This window comes from Eschrichtius robustus, chromosome 19 (assembly GCF_028021215.1).
Source record: "Eschrichtius robustus isolate mEscRob2 chromosome 19, mEscRob2.pri, whole genome shotgun sequence".
Classification (NCBI taxonomy): Eukaryota; Metazoa; Chordata; class Mammalia; order Artiodactyla; family Eschrichtiidae; genus Eschrichtius; species Eschrichtius robustus.
The window spans coordinates 59,389,382-59,413,805 of NC_090842.1; the positions used below are offsets into that span (position 1 = coordinate 59,389,382).

At 44.7% G+C, this 24,424-nt stretch overlaps 1 protein-coding gene across 4 annotated transcripts; it reads right to left on the minus strand.

The window, feature by feature from the left end:
* Positions 1-94: 94 nt before the first annotated feature.
* ZNF180 (zinc finger protein 180) lies at positions 95-24,287 on the minus strand. Of its 4 annotated transcripts, none has more exons than XM_068527230.1 (5): positions 24,057-24,287; positions 21,019-21,108; positions 8,372-8,425; positions 3,550-3,676; positions 95-2,410 (listed from the first exon to the last, which is right to left on the minus strand). In XM_068527230.1, the coding sequence occupies exons 2-5, from the start codon at positions 21,067-21,069 to the stop codon at positions 666-668; spliced, it is 1,977 nt and encodes a 658-aa protein (XP_068383331.1). In that variant the 5' UTR covers positions 21,070-21,108; positions 24,057-24,287; the 3' UTR covers positions 95-665. The 4 variants fall into 4 exon arrangements, with proteins under 4 accessions (XP_068383331.1, XP_068383329.1, XP_068383330.1 ...); XM_068527228.1 differs by having other exon boundaries at positions 8,372-8,443; XM_068527229.1 differs by lacking the exon at positions 24,057-24,287 and adding an exon at positions 21,358-21,391 and having other exon boundaries at positions 8,372-8,443.
* Between the last annotated feature and the right edge of the window lie 137 nt (positions 24,288-24,424).

Here is a 24,424-nt window from a genome sequence, read left to right on the forward strand (position 1 = left end):
TTGCCCTGCATTTTTCAGTTCATATCATAGCCATTTCCCTAATTTTTACAAAACCTTCACATATAAGAGAAAGTGCTGTATGAAACTCATTACTAAGTAGCTGCTAGGGAGATCATGTTGGAAAATGATACACTGAAATGCCTTTTTCCAGTCTAAGTTCTAATAACTACAGCAATTTCCCAATCTTCTCAACAACAAGCCCACCGGTATTAGCATTCTCATTTATTCTTTATTGGAAAAGAGGTCCACCTCACTGGCAATCACTCCACAGCATATTGCCCATTTAATGATAATTTTCTCAAACTCAGGTCGAAGTGCTTTCTGCAAGGAAAAGTGCCAATAGTTATTACTTTTGTGGGAATGTGTTATTAGGGCCAAGTTTGATTTTTTTAACATGGAATTGCTAAGTAAAATATGTGATTCACAGTTTTCTCTATTTCTTCCCCAGAACAAATTTCCAGATACACAATAACAGAGAGCTAACTGAAAGCTTTTTCCACACACATTGTTTTCATGGTAGTTCTTTCCAATACATGTAATCCTGGAGGAATGAAAGGAGGGAAGGAGGAAGTGAGGGGCTGAAGGGAGGGAGGAAGGGAAGGAGGGAGGAAGGGAGAGAAGGAGGGAGGGAGGGAGGGATATATTCTGGCTGAAAGATTTCCAAACTAGTTACATTCATAGGGTTTCTCTTCAGTATGAGTTGCCTGATGCCTAATAAGTTTAGAACTATTAATGAAAGCTTTCCCACACTGATTACATGTAAAGGGTTTCTCTCCAGTATGAGTTCTTTGATGCACAATAAGTCGAGCACTCAAGCTGAATGTTTTTCCACATTGATTACATTCATAGGGTTTCTCTCCAGTATGAGTTCTCTGATGTTGAGTAAGGCATGAACTCTGCCTGAAGGATTTCCCACACTGACTGCACTCATAGGGCTTTTCTCCAGTATGAGTTCTCTGATGTACAACAAGAACATAACTCTGGCTGAAGGACTTCCCACACTGATTACATTCATAGGGTTTTTCTCCAGTATGAGTTCTCTGATGCATAACAAGGTGAGAACTGCGGTTGAAAGATTTCCCACACTCATTACATTCATAGGGTTTCTCTCCAGTATGAGTTCTTTGGTGTGCAACAAGTTGAGAACTCCAACTGAAAGATTTTCCACACTGATTACATTCAAAGGGTTTTTCTCCTGTGTGACTCCTCTGATGCGCGACAAGTTTGTAACTTTGACTAAAGGACTTCCCACATTGATTGCATTCATAGGGCTTTTCTCCAGTATGAATCCTTTGATGGGCAATAAGCTTATAGCTCTGGATAAATGATTTCCCACATTGATTACATTCGTAGGGTTTCTCTCCAGTATGAGTTCTTTGATGTGCAATAAGTTTGTAGCTCTGCCTGAATGACTTTCCACACTGACTGCATTCATAAGGTTTCTCTCCAGTATGAGTTCTCTGATGCACGACAAGGACATAGCTCTGGCTAAAGGATTTCCCACACTGATTACATCTATAAGGTTTCTCTCCAGTATGAGTTCTCTGATGGGAAACGAGGTGAGAGCTGCGGCTGAATGATTTCCCACATTCGTTACATTCATAAGGTTTCTCCCCTGTGTGAGTTCTCTGATGTGCAACAAGATGAGAGCTCCAGCTGAAGGATTTCCCACACTGATTACATTCAAAGGGTTTCTCTTCAGAATGATTTCTCATGTTTTGAGCAAGGGATGAACTCTGGGAGGTTTTATTACATTTATACTGACTCTCTTCAACAGGGGTTCTCTGTTGTTCATTATGGGATATACTGTGGTTCAAAACTTGCCCACATTCCTTAAAATCAAAGGATCTTCCTTGTGCGTGTATTTTCTCATGTAGGTTTCGGGGTTTATCACGGCTAAAATGTTGAATACTGTCACTAAATCCATAGGATTTATCTTCTGCTTGAGTTTTTGTAAACTGAATAAAATGAATGCTCTGGGGGAGGTTTCCACATTCTTTATTTTCACAGAGTTTCTCACTATCATTAATCATCTGATGAGTGTTTACCATAGAATTATAATGCAATTTTTTAACATGTGAAGCATGTTTATGAAAATGGTTTCTTATGGGTATCATCTGTGGTGAAAGAAGACTGGAATTCAGACCACGCTTCTCCTCAAGGTCATCACTTTTGCAGGCTCTCTCATGACTAATAGCTTTTCTGTGAGTGAATGTCACTTCCTTCAAAAGTCTCTCTTGTTTTTCCTGTTGCTTCTCCAACAGCTCCTTACAATCCTGAACTTCTTCACATGAAGATAACCAAGGATCATCTCTTGTCAACCTTTCTATCTTCACTCTGTGGGATGGTTCATCACCAAAAATGCTCTGCTCTGATGTTGATTCTCTTCTTCCAAGTGCAGTTGCCGAGTCTGGAAGGAAGCAAAATAAAACACCCTAGCCAAAACAATGTTAGAGCTGGAATAGGGGAATAAAAGCTGATAAGAAAGTATGCAATTATATGTGGATGTGTTTTCAGCTATGGACCTATAACATGAATTGAGAAAGCAAAAGGATGGGATGAAGCAGTAAGCAGAGAACTACCATAGTCCAATAGTGTAACAAGGCACTAATATGAAACTATTTCAATCTTAGTGTTGCTGAATAAAAAGACTTCAGATGTCAAATATCTCCATATTCCAAAACAAGATCCCCTATGCAGAATCTACCGAATTGCAAAACAATTTTGCAATCCTTAGCAAAAAAATAGAGGGTCCTTTCTACCTTCCTTAGTGCTAGATATATGTTCACTGAAATAGAAATTAGTGTCTACATTTCTAGGAATTTCTGGAGGCATGGAACTTGCTAGCACAGTCTGTGTTAGTAAGACAGGGTCAAACTACTTTGTGAACCAGGAAAAAATAATGGGGGCACTGTTATCCCAGGTTCCCTGAATGCCTTAGGGGCTAATATGGCCCCATGAATTCCTTTAGTTCCAAGTGAGAGAGGATGAAGATTAGCCCATAAACAGAAGTCTTGGTGGCTATTAGGCCAGGCAATAGAAAGTACACTTGGAAAAAGTGGTGATGTATATAGTCCACCAGGTGTGGGAGATGGTGAAATATGCAGCATGCCCTATGGCGATTTTTCAAACAAATCTTCTATACCTGTAATGACTCCTAAATGTCTGTTTCTCACCTGGATATGTGTGTTGAAAAACTCTTTTTATACTTATCCCCTTGTTCCAACTAGGAGACTGCATCTGGTTTGAAAAGCTGATAGGGAAAGATACAGGACTTTGGGTATTTGGGCTGGGGACAAAAGAAAATCACTTCAGAATTTGGTCCCAGTCCGTGGGTCCTTGGCCTTTAGTAGCCAAGAAGACTGCATGAGCTCAAACCCAAGAATCTGTACCTTTGCTACCCTACAAATTAAAACTAAATCTTCACTGGGGAATAAAAAGCACAAATGCAATCTATGTATGGCCAAAATCATTCTGGCCTCTGAATTCCCTAGCTCTTGTGAAATCATTTCAATATATAGACTTCATTAAAGGGGACTGTACTCTTACCCCAAGAGACTAGGTGCCTGTGGTTCTCCAGGATCATGTCTCTGTCCAGGGTCCTCCGGGCAGGGTTCAAAGTGCCTTCTTCCTCCTGAGTGAAGTCCACAGTCACTCTTTGGAAGTTCACTCCTTCCTAAAACAGGATACACATTCTTGCTCAGTTGGGTATCATTTCCTTCCAATGTTCACAGAGGAAAAGTTTGACAGGTGGAAGAAAGAAAACCTGATGGCCTGGAAATTGTCCTGAGATGATCAACGTTCAAAGGATTCTAGTCAAGGGATACAGGTACCTTCTAGGTGAGCCCCTTTGGGTTTTGGATGCTGGACCTGTTTATATAACCCCAAAGAGGAACACCAGATAGGAAATGACATAAACTGTTTTCTCTCTTGTTGACCTTAAAGAAAATGCTTATTATGATTTTTGCATTGGTGAATATAGAATTCCTACTTAGGAATTCCCTCCAAATTCCCGAGAAACTAACAGAACAAGGTCAGCAAACTTTTTCTCTCAAAGGTCAGAGAGCAAATATTTTAGGCTTGGCAAGCCATACGGTCTCTATTACAACTACTCAGCTCTGCTGCTATAGTGAGAAAGCAGCCACAGAAAATATATGAACAAATGGATGTGGCTTATTACAATAAAACTTTATTTTCAAAAAACAGGTGACGGGCCAGATTTGGCACACAGGCTTTACTGATGCCTGAGACAGAAAATGAAATGTGGGCCTTAATGAAAGGCAGTATGTACAGGTTAAGAGAACTGGATATGGAAAAGAGACGTGGGTTTTCTCATCTATTAAGAACCTATGTCTGAATTTTTAAAAAAAAATATATCTAATCTGATCATCTATTAATGGTGAGTTTATTCCATTTCTATTTATTAGGCTTAATGATACCCAATTCATTGTGCTGTTGAGTGAATTAATTGTAATGATATATGAAAAGCCATTACCAGAGTTTACTAAAAAAAAACAAAGGCTGGGAATTATTATCAGGATGATTAGGTTTGAGAAGCCTCAAAAAATAAGTGACAGCCAATGAGACCTTTATTCTGAACTCTTAAGTCTTCAGAAAACAGTTCTATTTTGTCCACACTATAAGCTGCACCATAGGGCCTGTCATTACTGCCATGTAAAGGGGGTCTCTTGGACTGCCTCCTCTAAGCAGGAAAAAACCTCCTTCTAAGACTTTTGGGCAGGAATTTTGTTCCAAAAAAGTGCTGGAGGTGATCTGTCCTTACCCAAAGGCAGCAAAAACCACAGAAGTCGAATGCCACTTGCCAAGGCTTTTTAAATAGATGGGGTGTTCTTAAGCTGTGGTTCATGCATAGGACACGAAGTCCCTGAATCCCATGAAACTCCATGCAAAATGCTGCTGTACCTTTTTCTAAGTTGTGGCCCATAAATTTCACTAAAATCTCAAAGGTTTTCACAGTTACCCCAAAATGGAATTCAGAAAGATCATTTGTTATTTCTCATTATTCATTTTGTGCCATTTCTTCAGGATTGAAGATCTTACAAGGATGAACTGAGTCAAAGAAAATAATCAGAACCACAATGTTGTTTATAGGTAATAACAATTATGTAAATATTTTTAAGCAGCAGTTTAAAGAAATAGAAAGTTCAGCCAGAAGATCCTACAAATATATGTGTTATTCTTTCAGGTCATATTTTTTTTAAGATCTTAATAAAACATTGATCTAATACTTAAAAAAAAAAAAAAAAGGAAAAGAAATACCACTTGCAAACTGCCCCCTGTGCTGAACATGAATCTATAGGTACTGTTTTTCAACCTCCAATCCATGCTTCCTTTTAATAAACACTCCCCTTCACTGTTTAATGTAGGTCCCTTTAATATCAAACTTCTTCAAATGTTAAATAAATAATACTAGACTAGATTAGCACTCCCCACTGCACCCCAGGCTATATGTTCTCAAAGTTCCAGGAATTTCTATCATAAGACTCACCATGCTTTCTTATCATTTGCATAATGGTCATCTTTGTCACTAGGCTGTAATCCATGAGGGCAGTAACTCCAGAGCTTAGTACAGTATTGGTGTATAGTATAGACTAATTATATATTTGGTAAATTATTTCAGTAAGTGAATCAATAGTATATCAGTAGACTCTGTAATATATCAAAATAATCCTGGTTCAAATTCTGATGGAAATCCTCTCCTCTCACCTGAATCTCACAAGGCCCATCACATACCCATTTGAAAAGGTCCTTCAGCATATGGATACTGGCTGTTTCTGGACTTCTATCCCCTCTTATTCTATTCTTCCTCTCACCTGTCCCCTACTCCCCAGTCCTCAAAATATCTTCCCAAACCCTTCAACTGTGCCCTTGGGAACTCTTCTTCTATAATAATGAAATCCAGAATTCCCCTGGTGGCGCAGTGGTTAAGAATCCGCCTGCCAGTGCAGGGGACACGGGTTCGAGCCCTGGTCTGGGAAGATCCCACATGCCGCGGAGCAACTAAGCCCGTGCGCCACAACTACTGAGCCTGCTCTCTAGAGCTCACGAGCCACAACTACTGAGCCCATGCGCCACAACTACTGAAGCCCACATGCTCTAGGGCCCACGCGCTGGAACTACTGAAGCCCACGCACCTAGAGCCCATGCTCCATAACAACAGAAGCCACCTCAATGAGAAGCCCGCACACTGCAACTACAGAGAACCTGCATGCAGCAACGAACACCCAACACAGCAAAAAAAAAAAAAAGAAAAAAGAAATCCTACATCTTCACCAAATATTCTCTCTACATCCCTGTGTTAATAGAAACCTACACTTCCCCCCTGAGGACTCCCTCCTCTGCAGTCCTCACAGGCTCAGGGTGGTCGTGCTCTCCCATCCCACGGGTCTCAGCAACAGAGGGGGAGGAGGGTGTGTGTCCTCCCAGTTACCCAGAAACTCATGCCATTTACCTCACTTCTTGGAGCTTTGTTGTACCAACTTCTTGAACACCACCCATGCCCCCAACCACTGAAGATTTATAATACCTAGGATTTATCCTCTAATTCAAGAACTTGTACTGTCTGGTCTTGCGCAGTCTATAGCATCCACATGTAGAGTCCTCTGGTAATAATATAAAAATAACTGACTTTAATGAAGCACTTACTGTGTGGTGTCAGGCAGTGTGCTAAGCATGTTGCATAAATTATGGCTCACTTAATTTTCACAAGGCCCCTTGTGAGAAAATACCATTAGCGGCACCATTTTTCAGATGAACAGCTAGAAGGTCAGAGAAATTAACATGTAGGCCTAAGGTTAGTGACTGGGATGCAACCTCAAGTTTCCCTAACATCACAGACTATGTTCTCAGTCATCAACTCATATGGCCAGCCCAACTCCCAGCCCCTCACTCTTAGTGTGAGACCCCAGACCTTGAAATCACCATAAAGTACTCCACCTCTCAAGTTGCACACCCAGAAGTGCTCACTCTTTCATTACGACATCAGAATTCTCCACTTTACTTGCTTAATCACTCCCTTTACTCCTCTCATTCTCTGCTGGTTTGGGGCCTTTACTAAAATATCTACTATCACTATCCTCCAGTTTGTAGTCTTTTCCTTTCTGTTTAGCATCCTCTTTTATCTTTCCCATCTTCATTATTCAGGTGAGAGCCTGTGGATCACTCACCTTAATCTTTCTATTTGATATATTCAAAAATTCTCTTTCAAATATTACCCTGACCTATGAGGCTTCCACTGAATACACCTGGCTACAAAAACTAAACAAATCTGAATGTCAAATCTGCTCTCCATGGAAAGTAGGTTACAGAATGCCACAGGGAAAGAAAACCACAAAAGCAGCTGGATAGAGTATTATTAACAGTCACTATCGGGAATCCCTCTGTGCTCTCACTGCCGAGGCCCCGGGTTCAATCCCTGGTTGGGGAACTAAGATCCCACAAGCTGTGTGGCACGGCCAATAAATAGATAAATAAATAAATTTTAAAAACAGTCACTATCTCAGAATGAGCCTTTCGGACTGACCAGCAACCCTATTATACCTCCTGCAGCAGCCTGTCTCTCATAATCCAAATTACTATTTTAAGCCTTCTCTACTCTAGTCAAACATCTCTCCATTCCAAGTCCCACCCACATGCTCAACAGATAATTTCACCTGACTGTTCACAGAGAAAAACACAAGCCTTCAGATAATTTCCTCAACCTCATTTTTCTTATATGAGCCCTTCTTCCTCTAATAGAGTCAATGCATTCACATATGCTCTGAATTAATTCCCCTGGCACTAATCAAGGACTCTGCTTTGTCACTTTTGTCTTCTTTTTTAAATTATTATTTTTAATTTTTATACAATTTTGAAAGGTTACTTTCCATTTACAGTTATTACAACATATTGGCTCTATTCCCCGCGTTGTAGAATATATCCTTGAGCCTATCTTACTCCCAATACTTTGTACCTCACACTCCCCCACCCCTCTACTGCACCCCCCCCCCCACACTGGTAACCACTAGTTTGTTCTCTGTATCTGTGAGTTCCGCTTTATAGTTTTATCTCCTCTCTCTCCTGACCGTTAACTTCTTTTCCTCCACTTACTCTTTCCTGCAACCATTTAAACCGAGCCAAATCCTTTCAAACCTTTAGGGGATAAAAGACAACAACCCTCAACCTCAGATTTCCTTGCAGTTATCACTCTCTTCAATCTTTTATAGATAACCAACTTTTTGTAAAAAGTTGCCCACTCTTATCTCTATTTCCCCATTTTCTACTCACTTCCCAGCTCACTTCAATGTGGCTTCTGCCACCCACCAGCCATGTACATTTCTCAAGGTGAAGACAGAGGCCCTGTCCAACTCACCTGGGATGCAACGGCCAGTGACCCAGCATCGTCTCTCTCGACCTTGACGATAATCTGAGAAAGGAGACAGTCCTGAGAAGGCAAAGCAGATGAGAAAAAGGAAAATAATCAGGGAGCTAAGTCATGGCTCAAAACTCCCACTGTGAGTAGGCTAGGATTTGACAGACCATCTGTTTTAACACATCCCACCTACCAAACTTCTGCTCCTTCCCACTGGTAAGCTCAAGCTGGGCATGTGGAGAGAGAGAGGGGACATCTGGAGGAGCAACAGGCATCAGACACAGCATGATGTCTTTGTGCATCTTCCAGACCAGCCCAGCTACCAGCTGAATGGAGCTGAGTGACCCCAGACACGATGCAGAAGAAAAGAACTGTCCAGCTGGGCCCTGCCTGAATTCCTGAATCACGGAATTGTAAGGAAATAACACGTAATACAGCAAGACCAAAGAATGATAAAGACAAAGATCAACAAATTAACTTCATAAAATGTTTGGCAAAAAGTTCCACCGATAAAGGCACCACCAATAAGAATCTATGTTGTTAAGATTTCCTCCAAATCAGAAAGAAGGAAAAATAGACAAAGGAAAATGCACATGCAACTCAACTATGAAGAAATAAAATGGCCAGTGAATATACAAAAAGATGCTCATCTCTTTGAATCAGATAAAATCACATCTCTATTTCTATGACACCTCTATACATTAGAGACCATTAAATTCACACCAATAATTCCAATTAGAATTCAACAACACACTTTATTCTAGCCTTCCCACTTTCTATATTTGTACCTTCCTTCTCTGGGTCCCATTATCCTATTTATATTTATTTATTTGCTCAAACCCCTGTATGTACCCAATATCCCAACCACATGGACTGTTTCTTCGGCCTGTTGCTAATGACTCCTGCCCTGGTGGCCCACGGGTCAAGAGCTTCATATACTCCTAGTGGAAGTTTAAGTTGATACAACCTCCCTGGATTGGCAATGTATTTCTTAAAATAACATTTTATTTTGAAATAGTTTAAAACTCACAAGAATTTACAAAAACAGAACAGAGAGAGTTCCTGTGTACCCTTCACCCAGTTTCTCCCAATGATACTATCACATATAACCACAGTGCATTGTCAAAACCAGGAAACTGATATCAGTTCAACATTTTTAACTCAGGTACCGACTTTATCCAGATTTCATCCGTTTTTTACATATACTCTTTGCTTTTATTTTTGTTTTTTTAATGGCAATATTTTAAAAATGTAACATCCAGTAAGTCTTCTTGATAGTATTTCCTTAGGGACTTCCCTGGCGGTCCAGTGGTTAGGACTCAGCGCTTTCACTGCCCTGGCCCAGGTTCAATCCCGGGTCGGGGAACTAAGATCCTGCAAGCCATGCGGAAGGAAGGAAGGAAAGAGAGAAAGAAAAGAGACAGAAGAAGGAAAGAAAGAATACTTAGATGTATGTACAAGAAATCTCATTAAAGAGTTACATTATCATAGCAAAAATGGGGGGGGGGGTGGATTAAGTGTCCATCAGTAAGTGCCTGGTTAAATAAATTATGCTTCATCCAGATAACTGAATATTATTTAGCAGCCAAGAGAAGAAAAGATAGATTTGCATGGATTGATGCATATAAAGGACAGAAAGATGTCTATAATATATTGTGAAGTGAAAAAATTAAGAACTGTATATAGACCATGAATACATTTTTATAAATTATAAACATGCCCAGAAAAGTCCGGAAGGGCAGTCTCGAAAGCATTAAAAGCAGTTATATTTTGGAAAAGCAGAATTGAGGTGCAGGTTCACAGTCTGTGTTTCAACATGGTATCCATTTTTTAATGACATTTCTTTTCCTTAATTCAATATTTACCAAACAGCAAAAAATGTTTCCCTCTTGAAAAAATCACTCTGAAACAAGATAATTCCTTTGTGGCTTCCTGAAGTTTTTACTACCAAGTACAATGACTCATCCTGTCAAATGACACTCTGTTCAAGGACAGGCATACCTCTTTTTTTTTTTTTTTTTGGCCTCGCCACGGCTTGCAGGACCTTAGTTCCCCAACCAGGGATTGAACCCACACCCTCAGCAGTGAAGGTACAGTCCTAAACACTGGACTGCCAGGGAATTCCCCCAGCATACCTCATTTTATTGCACTTTACTGCGCTTCACAGATACGCATTTTACAAATTGAACGTTTGTGGCAACCCTACATCAAGCAAGTCTATTGGTGCCATGTTCCCAATAGCATTTGCCCACTTCATGTCTATGTGTCACAGTTTGCTAATTCTCAAAATATTTCAAACTTTTGCATTATTATTGTATTTGTCATGGTGATCTGTGATCAGTGATCTTTGATGTTACTATTGTAATTGTTTTGAGGTGTCACAAACTGTGTTCAAATAAGAGGGCAAATTTAACCCATAAATGTTGTGTATATTCTGACTGCTCCACTGACCGGCCCTTCCTCCGTCTCTCTCTCCCTCTCCTCAGGACTCCTTATTCCCTGAGACACAACAATATTTAATTAGGCCAGTTAATAACCCTACAATGGCCTCTAAGTGGTCAAGTGAAAGGAAGAGTCATACATCTCTCACTTTAAATCAAAAGCTAGAAAGGATTAAGCTTAGTGAGGAAGGCATGTCGAAAGCTGAGATAGGCTGAAAGCTAGGCCTCTTGCGCCAGTCAGCCAAGGTGTGAATGCAAAGGAAAAGTTCTTGAAGGAAATGAAAGGTGCTACTCCAGTGAACACTCGAATGACAAGAAAGAGAAACATTTCTATTGCTGATATGGATAAAGTGTGAGTGAACTGGACAGAAGATCAAACCAACCACAACATTCCCTTAAGCCAAAGCCTCCTCCAGAGCAAGGTCCTAACCCTTCAATTCTGTGAAGGCTGAGAGAGGTGAGGAAGCTGCAGAAGAGAATTCTGAAGCCAGAAGAGGTTGGTTCATGAGGTTTAAGGAAAGAAGCTGCCTCCATAACATAAAAGTGCAAAGTGAAGCAGCAAGTGCTGATGGAGAAGATGCAGCAAATTATCCAGAAGATCTAGCTAAGTAATGAATGAAGGAGGCTACACTAAACAAGAAATTTTCATTGTAGACAAAACAGCCTTAGGTTGGAAGAAGATGCCATCGAGGACTTTCATAGCTAGAGAGGAGAAGTCAACGCCTGGCTTCAAAGCTTCAAAGGACAGGCTGACTCTCTGGTTAGGGGCTAATGCAGCTGGTGACTAAGTTAAAGCCAATGCTCATTTACCATTCTGAAAATCATAGGGCCCTTAAGAATTATGTTAAATCTACTCTACTTGTGCTCTATAAATGGAAAAACAAAGCTTGGATGACAGCACATCTGTTTACAACATGGTTTACCAAATATTTTAAGCCTGCTGTTGAGACCTATTGCTCAGAAGAAAAGATTCTTTTCAAAATATTACTGCTCTGATATTAGAGCTCTAAAATATTAGAGCTCTGATGGAGAGGTACAATGAGATTAATGTTTTGATGCCTGCTGGCACAACATCCATTCTGCAGCCCATGAAGCAAGGAATCATTTCAACTGTCAAGTCTTATTATTTGAGAAATGCATTTCATAAGGTTATAGCTGCCATAGATAGTGATTCCTCTGGTGGATCTGGAGAAAGTCAATTGAAAACCTCCTGGGAAGGATTCACCATTCCAGATGCCATTAAGAACATTTATGATTCATGGGAAGAGGTCAAAATACCAACATTAACAGGAGTTTGGATGAAGCTGATTCCAACCCTCATGGATGACTTTGAGGGGTTCAAGATTTCAGTGGAAGAAGTAACCGCAGATGAAGTGAAAACAGCAAGAGAACTAGAATTAGAAGTGGAGCTGGAAGACGTGACTGCATTGCTGCAATCTCATGGAAAAACTTTAATGAATGAGGAGTTGTTTCTTATGGATGAGCAGAGGAAGTGGTTTCCTGAGTTGGAATCTATTCCCGGTGAAGATGCTGAGAAGGTTGTTGAAATGACAACAAAGGATTTAGAATATGACATAAACGTAGCTGATGAAGCAGCAGCAGGGTTTGAGAGGATTGACTCCAATTTTGAAGGAAGTTCTACTGTGGGTGAATGCTACGAAACAGCACTCCATGCTACGGAAATATTGTTCGAGAAAGAAAGTGTCAATGGATGAGGCAAACTTCATCGTTGTCTTATTTTTTAAAAATTGCCACAGCTCCCAGAAACCTTCAGCATCCACCACCCTGATCAGTCAGCAGCCACCAGCAGTGAGGCAGGACCCTCCAGCAGCAACAGGAGTATGACTTGTTGAAGGCTCAGATGATGGTTAGCATTTTTTTAGCAGTAGATATTTTTAAATTAAGGTATGTACACTTTTTAGACATAATGCTCTGGCACACTTAAGAGACAACAGTATAGTGTAAACATAACTTTTATATGCACTGAGAAACCAAAAAATTCACATGACTCGCTTTATTTCGATATTCACTTTACTGTGGTGGTCTGGAACCGAACCCGCAGTATCTCCAGCGTATGCCTGTGTACTTTGTTCCTTCTTAAATCTTCAAACACTGAGAAATAAGTACAGTTGACCCATGAACAACATGGGTTTGAACTGCCCGGGTCCACTTACATGTGAATTTCTTTCAATAAGTACGAACAGTACTACACAACCCTTGGTTGGTTGAATCCATGAACGTGTAACCACAGATGTGGAGGGCCAACTACGGGACTTGAGCATCCGAGGATGTTGGTATACATGGGGACTCCTGGAACCAATCCTTCTCGGATACCGAGGGATGATTTTACTGTTGATTCTTGATTATAACTCAGTTATCATTCAGTCTCAATCATAAACTAAAAGGAGATAAACTACTGTACTTTTCACAGGTGTGCCAATTTCCCTCCCTTATCAACCTAGATAAAATTTCACCGTTGCATTGGGAAGGGTCATGAAAAGTGGCTAGCTTAAAGTCAGAAAAGGATTTCTCCAAGCCTAAAAACACCTCTCTATAATTCCTGGGCAGGTACTGAGGGTAACGCTGAGTATTTAATTAACTGGAGTTGTCACAATGTAAAGGTGGCCCAATGTGAAAGCTTAACCGCTAATTGCCTGCATTACTGTTGAGTACAAATGCCAGGATGGTTAAACTGCCTTAACATGGCTGCCTGGGCATTACAAAATGGCTCCAAAAGCCAAGGAACAAAAACATGCAAATCTAACTCACAAGGCTAGAATAACAACAACAAAACTACAGATGGCCCCAAGGAGCCACAAGTTTTGACCCCAAACTGCTAACGGACTCAAATATTTCTCTTAACAGCTATTAAGAGAAATCGCATTCTTAATGTGTGACAACACCAAAGGTGTCTTTTCTTGCTACAAAAGTGGCAGACGTTGAATTCTAACAACTTAAGGGCCAGAAGTTAACTCATCCTATAATCTAAAACTACCTGGGAAATGAGAAGTTTCTCAAGAAAGGAAAACCTAGAAACACTGGACTGTATTTTAAATTATTACATAATCTTTCACTCTTTTTTGCTTGTTTTTAACATTTAAGACCAGTTAAGAAACAATGCCAAGAATTGAAAAACTTCACGTTTCTAACTCAGGAGGTACTAGTAACGACAAAACCCCAAAATTCTCCTTATCTGCCACAACTGCTAAAACAGTTTTACTTGGGGAATATGGATGCACCTTCTCTTTAATCAAAACTGTTTTCAACATCTTTTGATTTAAAAGTTTTCACAAGGAAAACAGAAGGGAGATCACTTCTGCTCACGGTCATCTCTGCACCAAATGTCCTTCCCTGCCACCAGCCCAGCAGTCAATTCCGCCACTTTGCTTTCATTTCTTTGCATCACACGTATATTTATACCTTTTTTAAAAAATCCAACTTCCACTGGAGTGGGTTCCATAAGAGCTGAGCTCTCCTCTCTCCTATTTACCATGGTTTCACTGTGCTTCAATCAGTACAGTCATCACTCAGTGTCCTCGCGGGGGTGGTTCCAGGACCCCCACTGATACCAAAATCCACTGATGTTCAAGTCCCTTGTATAAAAATGGCGCAGTACTTGCATATAACCGACATACAACCTCCCGTCTACTTTAAATCATCTCTAGACTACTTATAATACCCCATTCAATGTCAGTGCTATGTAAGTGCCATGCAAATGTGATGGAAGGAGTTGCCAGGCAAGCAGCAAATTCAAGTTTTGTTTTTGGAACTTTTTGGAATTAAAAAAAATTTTTTTTGATCCTGGGTTGGTTGAATCTGCAGAGCCCTAGGATAAGGAGGACCGACTGTACTGACACATAGTAGGCACTTCATAAACGTGTGTTGACAGTAAAACAACCACACGGAATGTGCTACCTGAGCCTTCACATTGTCCTTTGGTCCCCAAAGGCACCAAGTCTTTGCTGAGTTCAAGTCCCTCCTCTGGTTAGAAGAAACCTCTGTTGGGCGCCCTTTCTTCTCAGAAAACTCAAAGCATCAGCCTCCAGAACCTACCCCCAACTTACTCTCTCAAACTAAATGCTCAAAAACCACACTGTCGGGACTTCGCCGGCAGTCCAGTGGCTAAGACTCCAACGCTCCCAATGCAGGAGGCCTGGGTTCGATCCCTGGTCGGGGAACTAGGATCCTGCGTGCTGCACAGCGCGGCCAAAGAAACAAAACAAAACAACCATGTTGTCACAAAAGTATGTGAACACATACACACACACACACACACACACACACCCCTACACCCACCCACTCCTTCTATCCACTTCGGATTACCAACCATTTTAGGAATGTCTCCTGTATTTACATCTTAGCTCCTGCGGTTTCCTTAAGATAATATCTATCATTTGCTAGTGTGTTTAACAACACACAGAGTACTTCAACACAGACTATCTCACACAATTATCTAAACTCTTTTGAAGAAGGGAGTGACATGTCAATTTTACCCACACAGAAATAAATGGTAATAAAGTTTCGTAAACTCATTGAAGTCCACGGAGTTCACCAGAGATGGTCCAAACACTGATTGCCTGATGTGAACTCCTCCCCTTTCCATGGCCCCATCGCTCAAAGTCTGATCATTCAAGCTCTGGAGCAAATGCCACCTCTTCCATGAAGCGTTCCCAGATAGCACAAAGTCTTGTCTCTTCTTCCCTTAGTTCTTAGCTCTTTTTATTGGACCCTAACTGTACCAGTAAAATCATTCTCCTCGAATTACTTCCATGTCTATATACCTGGGTCATGAACCCTAAACTGTAAAGAACGGTATATTTTTCACCTTTGTATTCTCCTCAGTACTGACCAGGAGCACAGTGTGAGTTGTCTGAATGTGACAAGGCTAGAGATAAGTGCACGGTTTTGGATATATAACTGGAATGAAAAGCCTTTACCCCCACTTCTGTGTGCTCTGGAGCATTTTTATTTTTATTCTTTTTCACTATTTACAATTTATTTTATTTTACAACTTTACTGAGGTATACCTGACAAATAAAAATTGTACATAGTTACGATTTTTTTCATATGGTCAGAACACTTAAGATCAACTCTCAGCAAATTTCGAGGACACAATACAATATTGTTAACTTTAGCCACCATGCTGTATATTAGATCCCCCAGGACTTACTCATCCCACGTAACTGACCCTTTGCAACATCTAACCAACATCTTCCCATTTCCCCCACTGCCTGGCAACCACCATTGTACTCTCTGCTTTTGCGAGTTGGACTCTTCTAGGTTCCACACATAAGTGAGATCATGCAGTATTTGCCTTTCTGTGTCTGGCTTATTTCACTTAGCGTAATGTCCTTCTGGAGCATTTTTTAAAGTATCCCTTTTGTTCAACAATCACCTCTCCATGTAATGAAGGAACAGTTTCCTTTTTCTTTGTGTACTTTACAGAATTGGAATAGGAATTAGCCTGTTGACTTCCACGTGGAGAAGAGTTACAGGCAAAAGGTAATAACCGTTCTCTCTGCGATATGAGTGGAACCATGTGTGACCCAGGGCCGAGGAAGAGAGACAAGCAGAGCCCTCGTGGAGTGGCCTGTCCCCTTCACAGTGAACCCTTGCTCAAATCAGTCCTAGGACTATTTGCTACTTGCTCTCCTGTAAACAGAGTTGACCAAACATACCTAACTCAGGGGGCGGGGGGTGGTTCTTGGGGGAAAAAAATAAAGCTTAGAATCAAATCAAATCACAGAATGATTACTGAACTCAATTCTCCAAGCTTTGTATTTGGGAAACTCCTCCATCTGTGAGGAGGTCCAGGATATTAACTCTAATAGGCATGCAGGAGGAGAATTTCCCTCCTTGGTGTGTTAATTTCTCTTATCGCCCACAGGAGATGTAGGGCAGAGTTCACATTTCAGCTCAAGGGAAGTGATGTACAGGGTCCATTTGGAGGGCACAGAGTTTCTTAATTACTAATTTGAGAGGGAGGAAAAGCAACCCCTACTCAAACCAAAAGCTGAAGGTTCCCCTGCCTGATTTTCTCAGAGATCCTCCTGACCAGAGGGTCTCGCTAGTTCTCATGCACAAGAAAATTCTCTCTCCCATCCCACACCATTATCTATGAAAAATTCTCAACTTTCCTCAAATGGACAGAACAGACCCTCCAGCACGGGGTCACCAACTCATCAACAACCTGCCCAGCTCTGATGTTGAAACTGACAGGGAACAGGCGAGGCTCCACCACCACCTTGGCAGGACATTTTGGTCTCACTCCCTGAAGGCAGGCAGGGTTTAGAGTCGCCTCAAGGCCGAGTTACTTCCAGGTATGTAAGTCACTGAAACCTCTCAGGTGATGTCCCAATACAGTCTCTTCTTGAGTGTCCCTCATTCAAAGCCAAGACTTGGGCTCCCTGGTTGTCTCTCCCTGCCAGGGCTCTGCTTACCATCTCCAGGCCCAAAGCACCCGTGCGTCTTCTGATAATGATTAAAATGAACTACAGACCATTCAGAGTTGAGAAGTGTGGAAACCAGCCTCCAAGGTGGCCCCCAGGGACCCCCCCGCCTCCTGGTATTCACACCCTCATGTAGTCCTTGCCCACCTGGTACCAGGGTGGGTCTGTGCGACCAACAGACTACAGAGGAAGTGATGGTGTGTCATTCTGAGATCAAATGATAAAAGACACGGTGGCTTCCATCTTGGTTGTGTGCAATTAAGCGTGCAAGCTCCCGCTCCCCCTCCGTCCCTTCCTCTCTCTCTCTCTAATCTCTCTCAGATCATTTGCTCTGGGAGAAACCAGCTGCTGTGTTGTGAGCAGCCCTGGGGAGAGGTCTACGTGGTGTGGGACTGAGGCCTCTCGCCAACAGCCACATGAGTGAGCTTGCAAGTGGATCCCCTACCCAGGCAAGCCTTCCAAAGGCAGCAGCCCCAGCCAACAACTTACTGCAGCCTCATCAGGGACCCCAAGTGCCAGAAACATCCCGATAAGCTGCTCCCAGATTCCTGACCCTCAGATACTGTGTGAGATAAAAAATGTTGGTTGCTTTAAAATGCTGAGTTTGAGAGATGCAGCCAGAGATAACTAATACAAGAAGGAAAATGTTTTTGCTTTTTCTATCTATGTAGCCTTTCTGTCTGTGAGAACTAAGTCATCTTTCTCCCCAGCACCTCACACAGGGCCTTACATTGGTTAGTCCATCAATAAATATTTGATGAAAGTAAAAATCATAATGAGTAGATTGCTAATTCAGTTGTATAGCATAGAAAAAGATGGTGAAAGGACCATTAGGATTCCCAGAAAACACCTGAAGTTACTAGCTTAAAGTACAATACCAATGGTCACATCAAAACTCATTTTAGGGCTTCACTGGTGGTGCAGTGGTTAAGAATCCGCCTGCCAATGCAGGGGACACGGGTTCGAGCCCTGGTCTGGGAAGATCCCACATGCCGCGGAGCAACTAAGCCCGTGAGCCACAACTACTGAGCCTGTGCATCTGGAGCCTGTGCTCCGCAACAAGAGAGGCCGCGATAGTGAGAGGCCCGCGCACCACGATGAAGAGTGGCCCCCACTCGCCGCAACTGGAGAAAGCCCTCACACAGAAATGAAGACCCAACACAGCCATAAATAAAAAAAAAAAAAAACAAACCTCATTTTACCTGTACTTTTGATAAAGATGTGAATGCAAATGTATGTAAATTTGTATTTGCATAACTTCTCTCTCTGAAACTCTTGTGTACGTGTACAAGGAATCATTTACATAATCAAAAACATTTATAGCAGTGCTGTCTATAACAGCAAAAAACCGAACACTAAATATCCATCAACAGTAAACTCATAAAACCTGTGGCATATTTAGAAGTTGAGATCTGGACACCAGGGGTGCACACTGGTATCAGAGTGTCACTGCTCTCAGCCCCTCACAGCGGACAGAGACAGGGAAAATATATGTGTATATCTGTGTGGACACACACACACAAACACACACACACAGAGGCAAACAACATCTGTATGTATTTCTACATCTACATATACTGAAAACCATAAGCCACACCAATACCTCCAATTCCACTGATCACCACCAAGTTCATTCCAAAGTCCTCTCTTTCCACAGCTGACGGCGAGAACCCTGCCTCCCATTGATAGGGACAGAGTTAAGGGACAAAGTAGGTAATTAAATAGCTAATGCCACTAGGGGATTGTAAGTAAAGAAAGAAGTACGGGAGACTCCTGTAAGTTAATGATCACTCAAGAAAACAGGTTCGCTTAACCACAAAACCAAGCGGGCTTGCTCAGCAACAAAACTATGCGACAGAAGCATGAGACGTGCCCCCAAACAATGACACGATGGTGGCATGAGATCCACATCCTGCCCAGTGAGCTCAGTAAGTTAATGATTCCTAGGACATGCTCCTCTGTGTGCACTGAAAACAAAAATATAAGGAAAAAGTGGCATTATACTAAAGCCTGAGATGATTTACCGTTTTTAGCATATGTTACTGCCTTTTTGCTCATTTCCATTGCGTCATGACAGTCCCGGCTTGACCATGTAGAGACAAGAAAACTCCCCTGCCCGACGTGGAGGAAGAACTGATGATGGAAGCATGAGGTCTACTCAAGAATGAGGAAGAAGGTGGCCTTTTCCCCCTCCCCACTTTTGACTATAAAACTGTAGCCCACTAAATTAGGGGGGCACGGCACCCTCTTGCCTGCCCACCTGTAAGCCTCACAAGCGTCCTGTTCTAATAAATCACTCATCTCTTACTTGGCCTCTCGCCGAATTCTTTCTGCGCTGAGACATAAAGAACTGGACCTCCAAGAAGCCCCCGCGAAACGCCACCTAGCGGTTTCACCATGACCCTTATTTGATTTGTTTATCTGACTGACCCCCCTGTAAGTAACTAATCTCCCATTTCCACCGCCACTGCCTCTCCTACACGGTTCTCCTCGGCCCACCTGGGCTCTGCCGCCCCACACGGGGCTGGACTTTGCCAAGGGGCCCTCGCCACCCTGCCTGGGCTCTGACTCTGCAGGCCAGGTGGCCTCTTCTCAGGGACTCACTCTCGAGTCACTTGGCCTTGGACTCCGTGTGGATGCCCTCAACATCCTGCCTGAGCTGAAACTCCACGTTGAGTCACCCTCACGTGTAGATGCCCTCAACCTGCTCAGGCTGTGATACGGCACACCAGGATGCACCCCACCTCCAACACGGGTGCCCGTCTCACCCGGCTCTGGCTCGGACACCCTAAGCTGGACCACCCCTTGCGTGGACACCCTCACTGCACTTGGGCTGCCCACCCTGGGGCATCCCCTCTCTGGGTGCTCTTCTCACCTGCTCTGACCCTGTCACCCCAAACCAGAACTCCTCCTCCATGTGGACACTTACCTCACCCCGCTGGGTCACTGACGCCCTCACACATGGATGCCCTTGTCACCCTGACCAGGCTGTGCCACCCCACAGCAGGCAGCCCTCCCTCAACTGCAGATGCCTACCTAGCTCTGCCCCACCTAATAGCTTCAGGATTGAACTGTCCAGGAAGGGAAAGGTGAAATTCTAATTTAACATCTTTAAGAAATGAAATGTTCTCAAAGAAAATGCTTTAAATCATTAATTTCCTAACCTTAAAATGCGTTGTACAGGAGTACAAAAGTATAAATAATAAAAACATAAAGTCACTGGGAACATAACTTACAGATAATCTTTGTTAACTGATATATTATAACGTATTTTCTATGCACACGCAAACTACGTCCTTTTTTTAATCATTTCAAAATGCTATTTACTTAATGTAGATCACAAATATCTTTTTATCCTATCAATGGCTACAGTGAATTCCATTTCATGGTCTTACTAGAACTCAATTAACTCTCCTCTTGCATTGCACGTTCTCAAACATTCTTTCCAACTGCTTATTCTCAAGCAAAGCTGTGAGTCGCTGGCCAAGGGGTAGTAAACAGTACCCTAAGGGCTTTGGATACAGGATGCCAAATTCCTTCCAGAAAGAGTTATTTGGGTTAAGAGGGTAAGGAAATGCAGGGAGCCCCATAAAATGTATAGTGTGTAAGTGTTAGAAGCCTGCTGATCAGGAGGGGCCAGAAGCCCCCAAAACACTGCAAAGGGAGCTGGACAGTGTCCCAAACCCAGGGGATCAGGCTGTGGGGCATGGGTGGGGACAAGCTCTGGGTCTCCCAAGGGAAGGGAAGCTCCACTCACCTGTGCGCTGGCCTTCAGGGGTCCTGGGGGCTTCTCATCCCGCTCTTCCATGCTCTCCTCCAGGCACGGGCAGGGGCCTGAGGTCCTGAGCTGCAAGGGGAAAAGCCCTGAGTAAAGCATCTTCGTGCAGGTCCCCTGTGGCTCCCCCCTCCCTGGATTAGTCTCTGCTTCGAGGATGCAGTACCCATGGCAACTGTGCTTCTAGAGGCTCCTGCCCAGATAGATTCCTGCCTGAATAGCTGTGCTTGCACCTAGAGTCCCTCAGTCCCTCTCCCAGGCCAAGGCTCTGCAGCTCTAGCCTGTAGCTCCTCCACTGTCTGGGGCCTCTGGACCACCTACCTGGAAGCCCACCACATGGCCAAGTGCAGCCTTCCGTCCATCACCAAAACCTGCAGCACGAATCAGTCCCTCTCTATCCCACTGGATCCTGGGACCCCTACAAACACCCAGCACATCAAGGACCCCCTGGTGTGCACCCGCTACCCCCAACCTGAATCTGCAGCCCCAAATCAGCACCTCTTCCTAAGGCAAACAGCAGGGCTCTGGGCTTGATGGCTCAAACTCCGTGCGTGACTAACTGCAGGAAGTTCATGACGTAGCCCCGCCCCTCTCAGGATCCACTGACAAGCCTGACCCTCCAGCACCTGTCGGGTGGATTGCCTCTCACCTCCTGCTCAAACAGCCAAGTGTAAGCACAGAGCTCAGCTGCACCCAGGACCTGGTCCCTCAACCATTCTAGGGTGGGCGGGCTCCTACCAGAAGAGCGCCAGTCCAGATTCTCCCCCACCCCAAATCTTCCTGGGCCCCGAATCTGTAATTCTGACCTGGCCCCTCCACCAACTTGGGTGTCCTCACGCCCGAGTCGGAAACAAAGCCGGCATGGGACCGGCGGCTGCCCGACAAACACCAGCACCTGCCAGCCCCTCCTAGGCCCAGAATGTGGACCTCAGTTGTCTTTGTACCAACTCGATGTTCCTGGGTCGGAGACTAGAACAGCCCCTGGCAAATCCCCCGCTCCGCACGCCATCCCTGCCCCATCTCTCCCTCTTACCCACCCCTCAGCCCCACTGGATTCTCACTCAAACAGTATAGGGTGAGTTCACAATGCAGCTGTACCCTGAACCCGCACCCAAACTGCTTCCCCCACCAACCTCCCCAGGCCCCTACTTGAGTCGCACCTGCCCAGATTCCTCCCAAACATCTTCCTGGGCACCTGCAGCTCAGGGAGATCCTGTCTCTCCACCAACCTGGGCATCATCAGGCTGTGAGCGGGGCGCCAGGGGCACAAAGACCCCAGCGCCCTCTAATACCCACCTCCAGCTCCTCTTTACTCACCCAAGTACCTACGCATGTGCACAGAGGGCACCTGGCACAGCCCTACCCCTCTGCAGCCCAGAATCTGCAGCTGCTCCCTCCATCTGGACATCCTCAGGCAGTACCAGGGTCCTAGGACTGCCTATGCACCCATTCTGCCCAAATGCCAGTGCATGTGCAGAGCGCGGCCTTGGCCCTCCCAAGTTCAGAACCCAAAGCTCCAAACTGGGGCCCTCAGGCCTCTACTCCAGCAGCCACCGCACAGGGGCCACCCATCGAGGTTCCCTCCTCCTGCTGGCACACCCACGCACGCAGAGCGGGCTCACACCCAGAATCTGCATCCAGGACCTGAGCCCTCGGCCAGCCTGGGGCACTGTGCAAGTTCCCGCTCCTGAGACGAGAAGCTGCATTTCCCAAGCTGTTCCTCAACCTCCCTGGGATACCTCAAGCACCCACCAGCCCCTGTGAGGGTTCTCAGGTCCCCAGCCTCACTGCCTGCTTACCGCCATAACTTCAGAACACCCAAACAGTAACTGGAGCAGAGAATTCCAGAATCAGGCCTAGGACCTGGGCACTCACCAGCCTGGGGGTTCTCAAGCTCACGACAGAGCAGCTCCCATGGGAACCGGGGCCTTTTGCTTCCTCCAACCCAAACGTCAACCCCTGGGTGCCACCTAGCATACAGCCCCTTCCAGGTCCTAATCTGCAGCCCAGACTCTGTTCCTCTACCACCTGGAGCATTCTCACGCCTGCAAGCTAGGCAGCCCGAGCAAAGGTCCTGGGAACACCTACTTCATAATCATGCTGGCAGCATCCTGCTTCCTGCCCAAACAGCTGTCAATCTGATGGCAGCTGTTGCAGCTTGTCATTCTGGGACTCCGATTCTGTACCTGTCACCCAGTGTCTTCACCAAACTTGAATGTCCTAGGACTCTGCACTATCCTACGTGGGTCCCAGGATCACTGGTCCAAGTCCCTGCTTCCCATTCACACATCTCCAACATGTGTAGGAAGCCCTCTTCTTAGAACCTGCCTCTAGGCTCTGGTCTCTCCGTCAACCTAGGAGTCTACAGTCCATCAGCCAGTCTCACGGCGGGAGGAGGGGAGGAGGGGAGGAGGGGGGGAGGGGGGGAGGGTTGGGTGGGGCGGTCGCTGAAATAGCGCTGCCTCTCCTAAAACAAGAAACTGCAACTCCCACTTAGTCTGTCCACTACCCAGGGCGCCCCCAGGTCTGCAAAAAGAGTGGTGTCTGCTCCAGGGTCCTAGAGTCAACTACCCAGAATCTCACCTCCCATCTCGTGTTTCCTGCTCAAACACCTGCTCAAGAATACAGGAATGACAGAGCCCCTCTCCTCCGAGAACCAGAATCTGCAACTGGGCACTTCATCAACCCAGTCGTTCTCAGCTCCTCCAGCCTTGAATGAGGGGGAGGCGGGGTTCTCAGGATCTTCCCCCACACCCGTGCATATAGCCTGTCTTCCACCAACCTGGGCATCCCCAGAGCATCCTAAGAGCAACACCCGACCAGGTACCCGCGCACGTGCGCAGAGCACAGTCCCGTGATCTGCAGCTGCCCTAGTATCACCACCAACTACTGAGACCCGAGGCTGAAGCACCGCCCACGCAGGTCCCAGATCGCCCACCCACACACGCCATCCCAGCGGACCGCCTAGACCCTGCGCATGCGCGCACGGGACACCCGGCGCTGCCCCGCCCCTCACCAACCTGGGCGTCCACCGGGTCGAGGGGCAGGCAGGGCCTGTCCCAGCCTCAGTGCCCAGCACGGCTCTGCGGCAAGACGAGCTCGGTTAAGCAACTCTCTGCCCCGATTCTGCACACGACAGACTCGGGTTAAGCTACTTCTGTCCCCTCCCCTAGTCGGCATCCGCAGGGCCACTCGACTTAACCTCCGAAGGACCGAGGTGCGCGGAGACAAAAAACGTCCGCGCGCGGGACAATGGCTGCGCTTCTGGCCGAACCCGGAAGTACGTTTGGGCTCGGCGAGCCTGGACTACAATTCCCAGAAGGCTCGGCGGCGCGGGCGGTGATTGGGAGGGGTTCCAGCTCCTCAGGGAAGGTGGACACCCGGACGC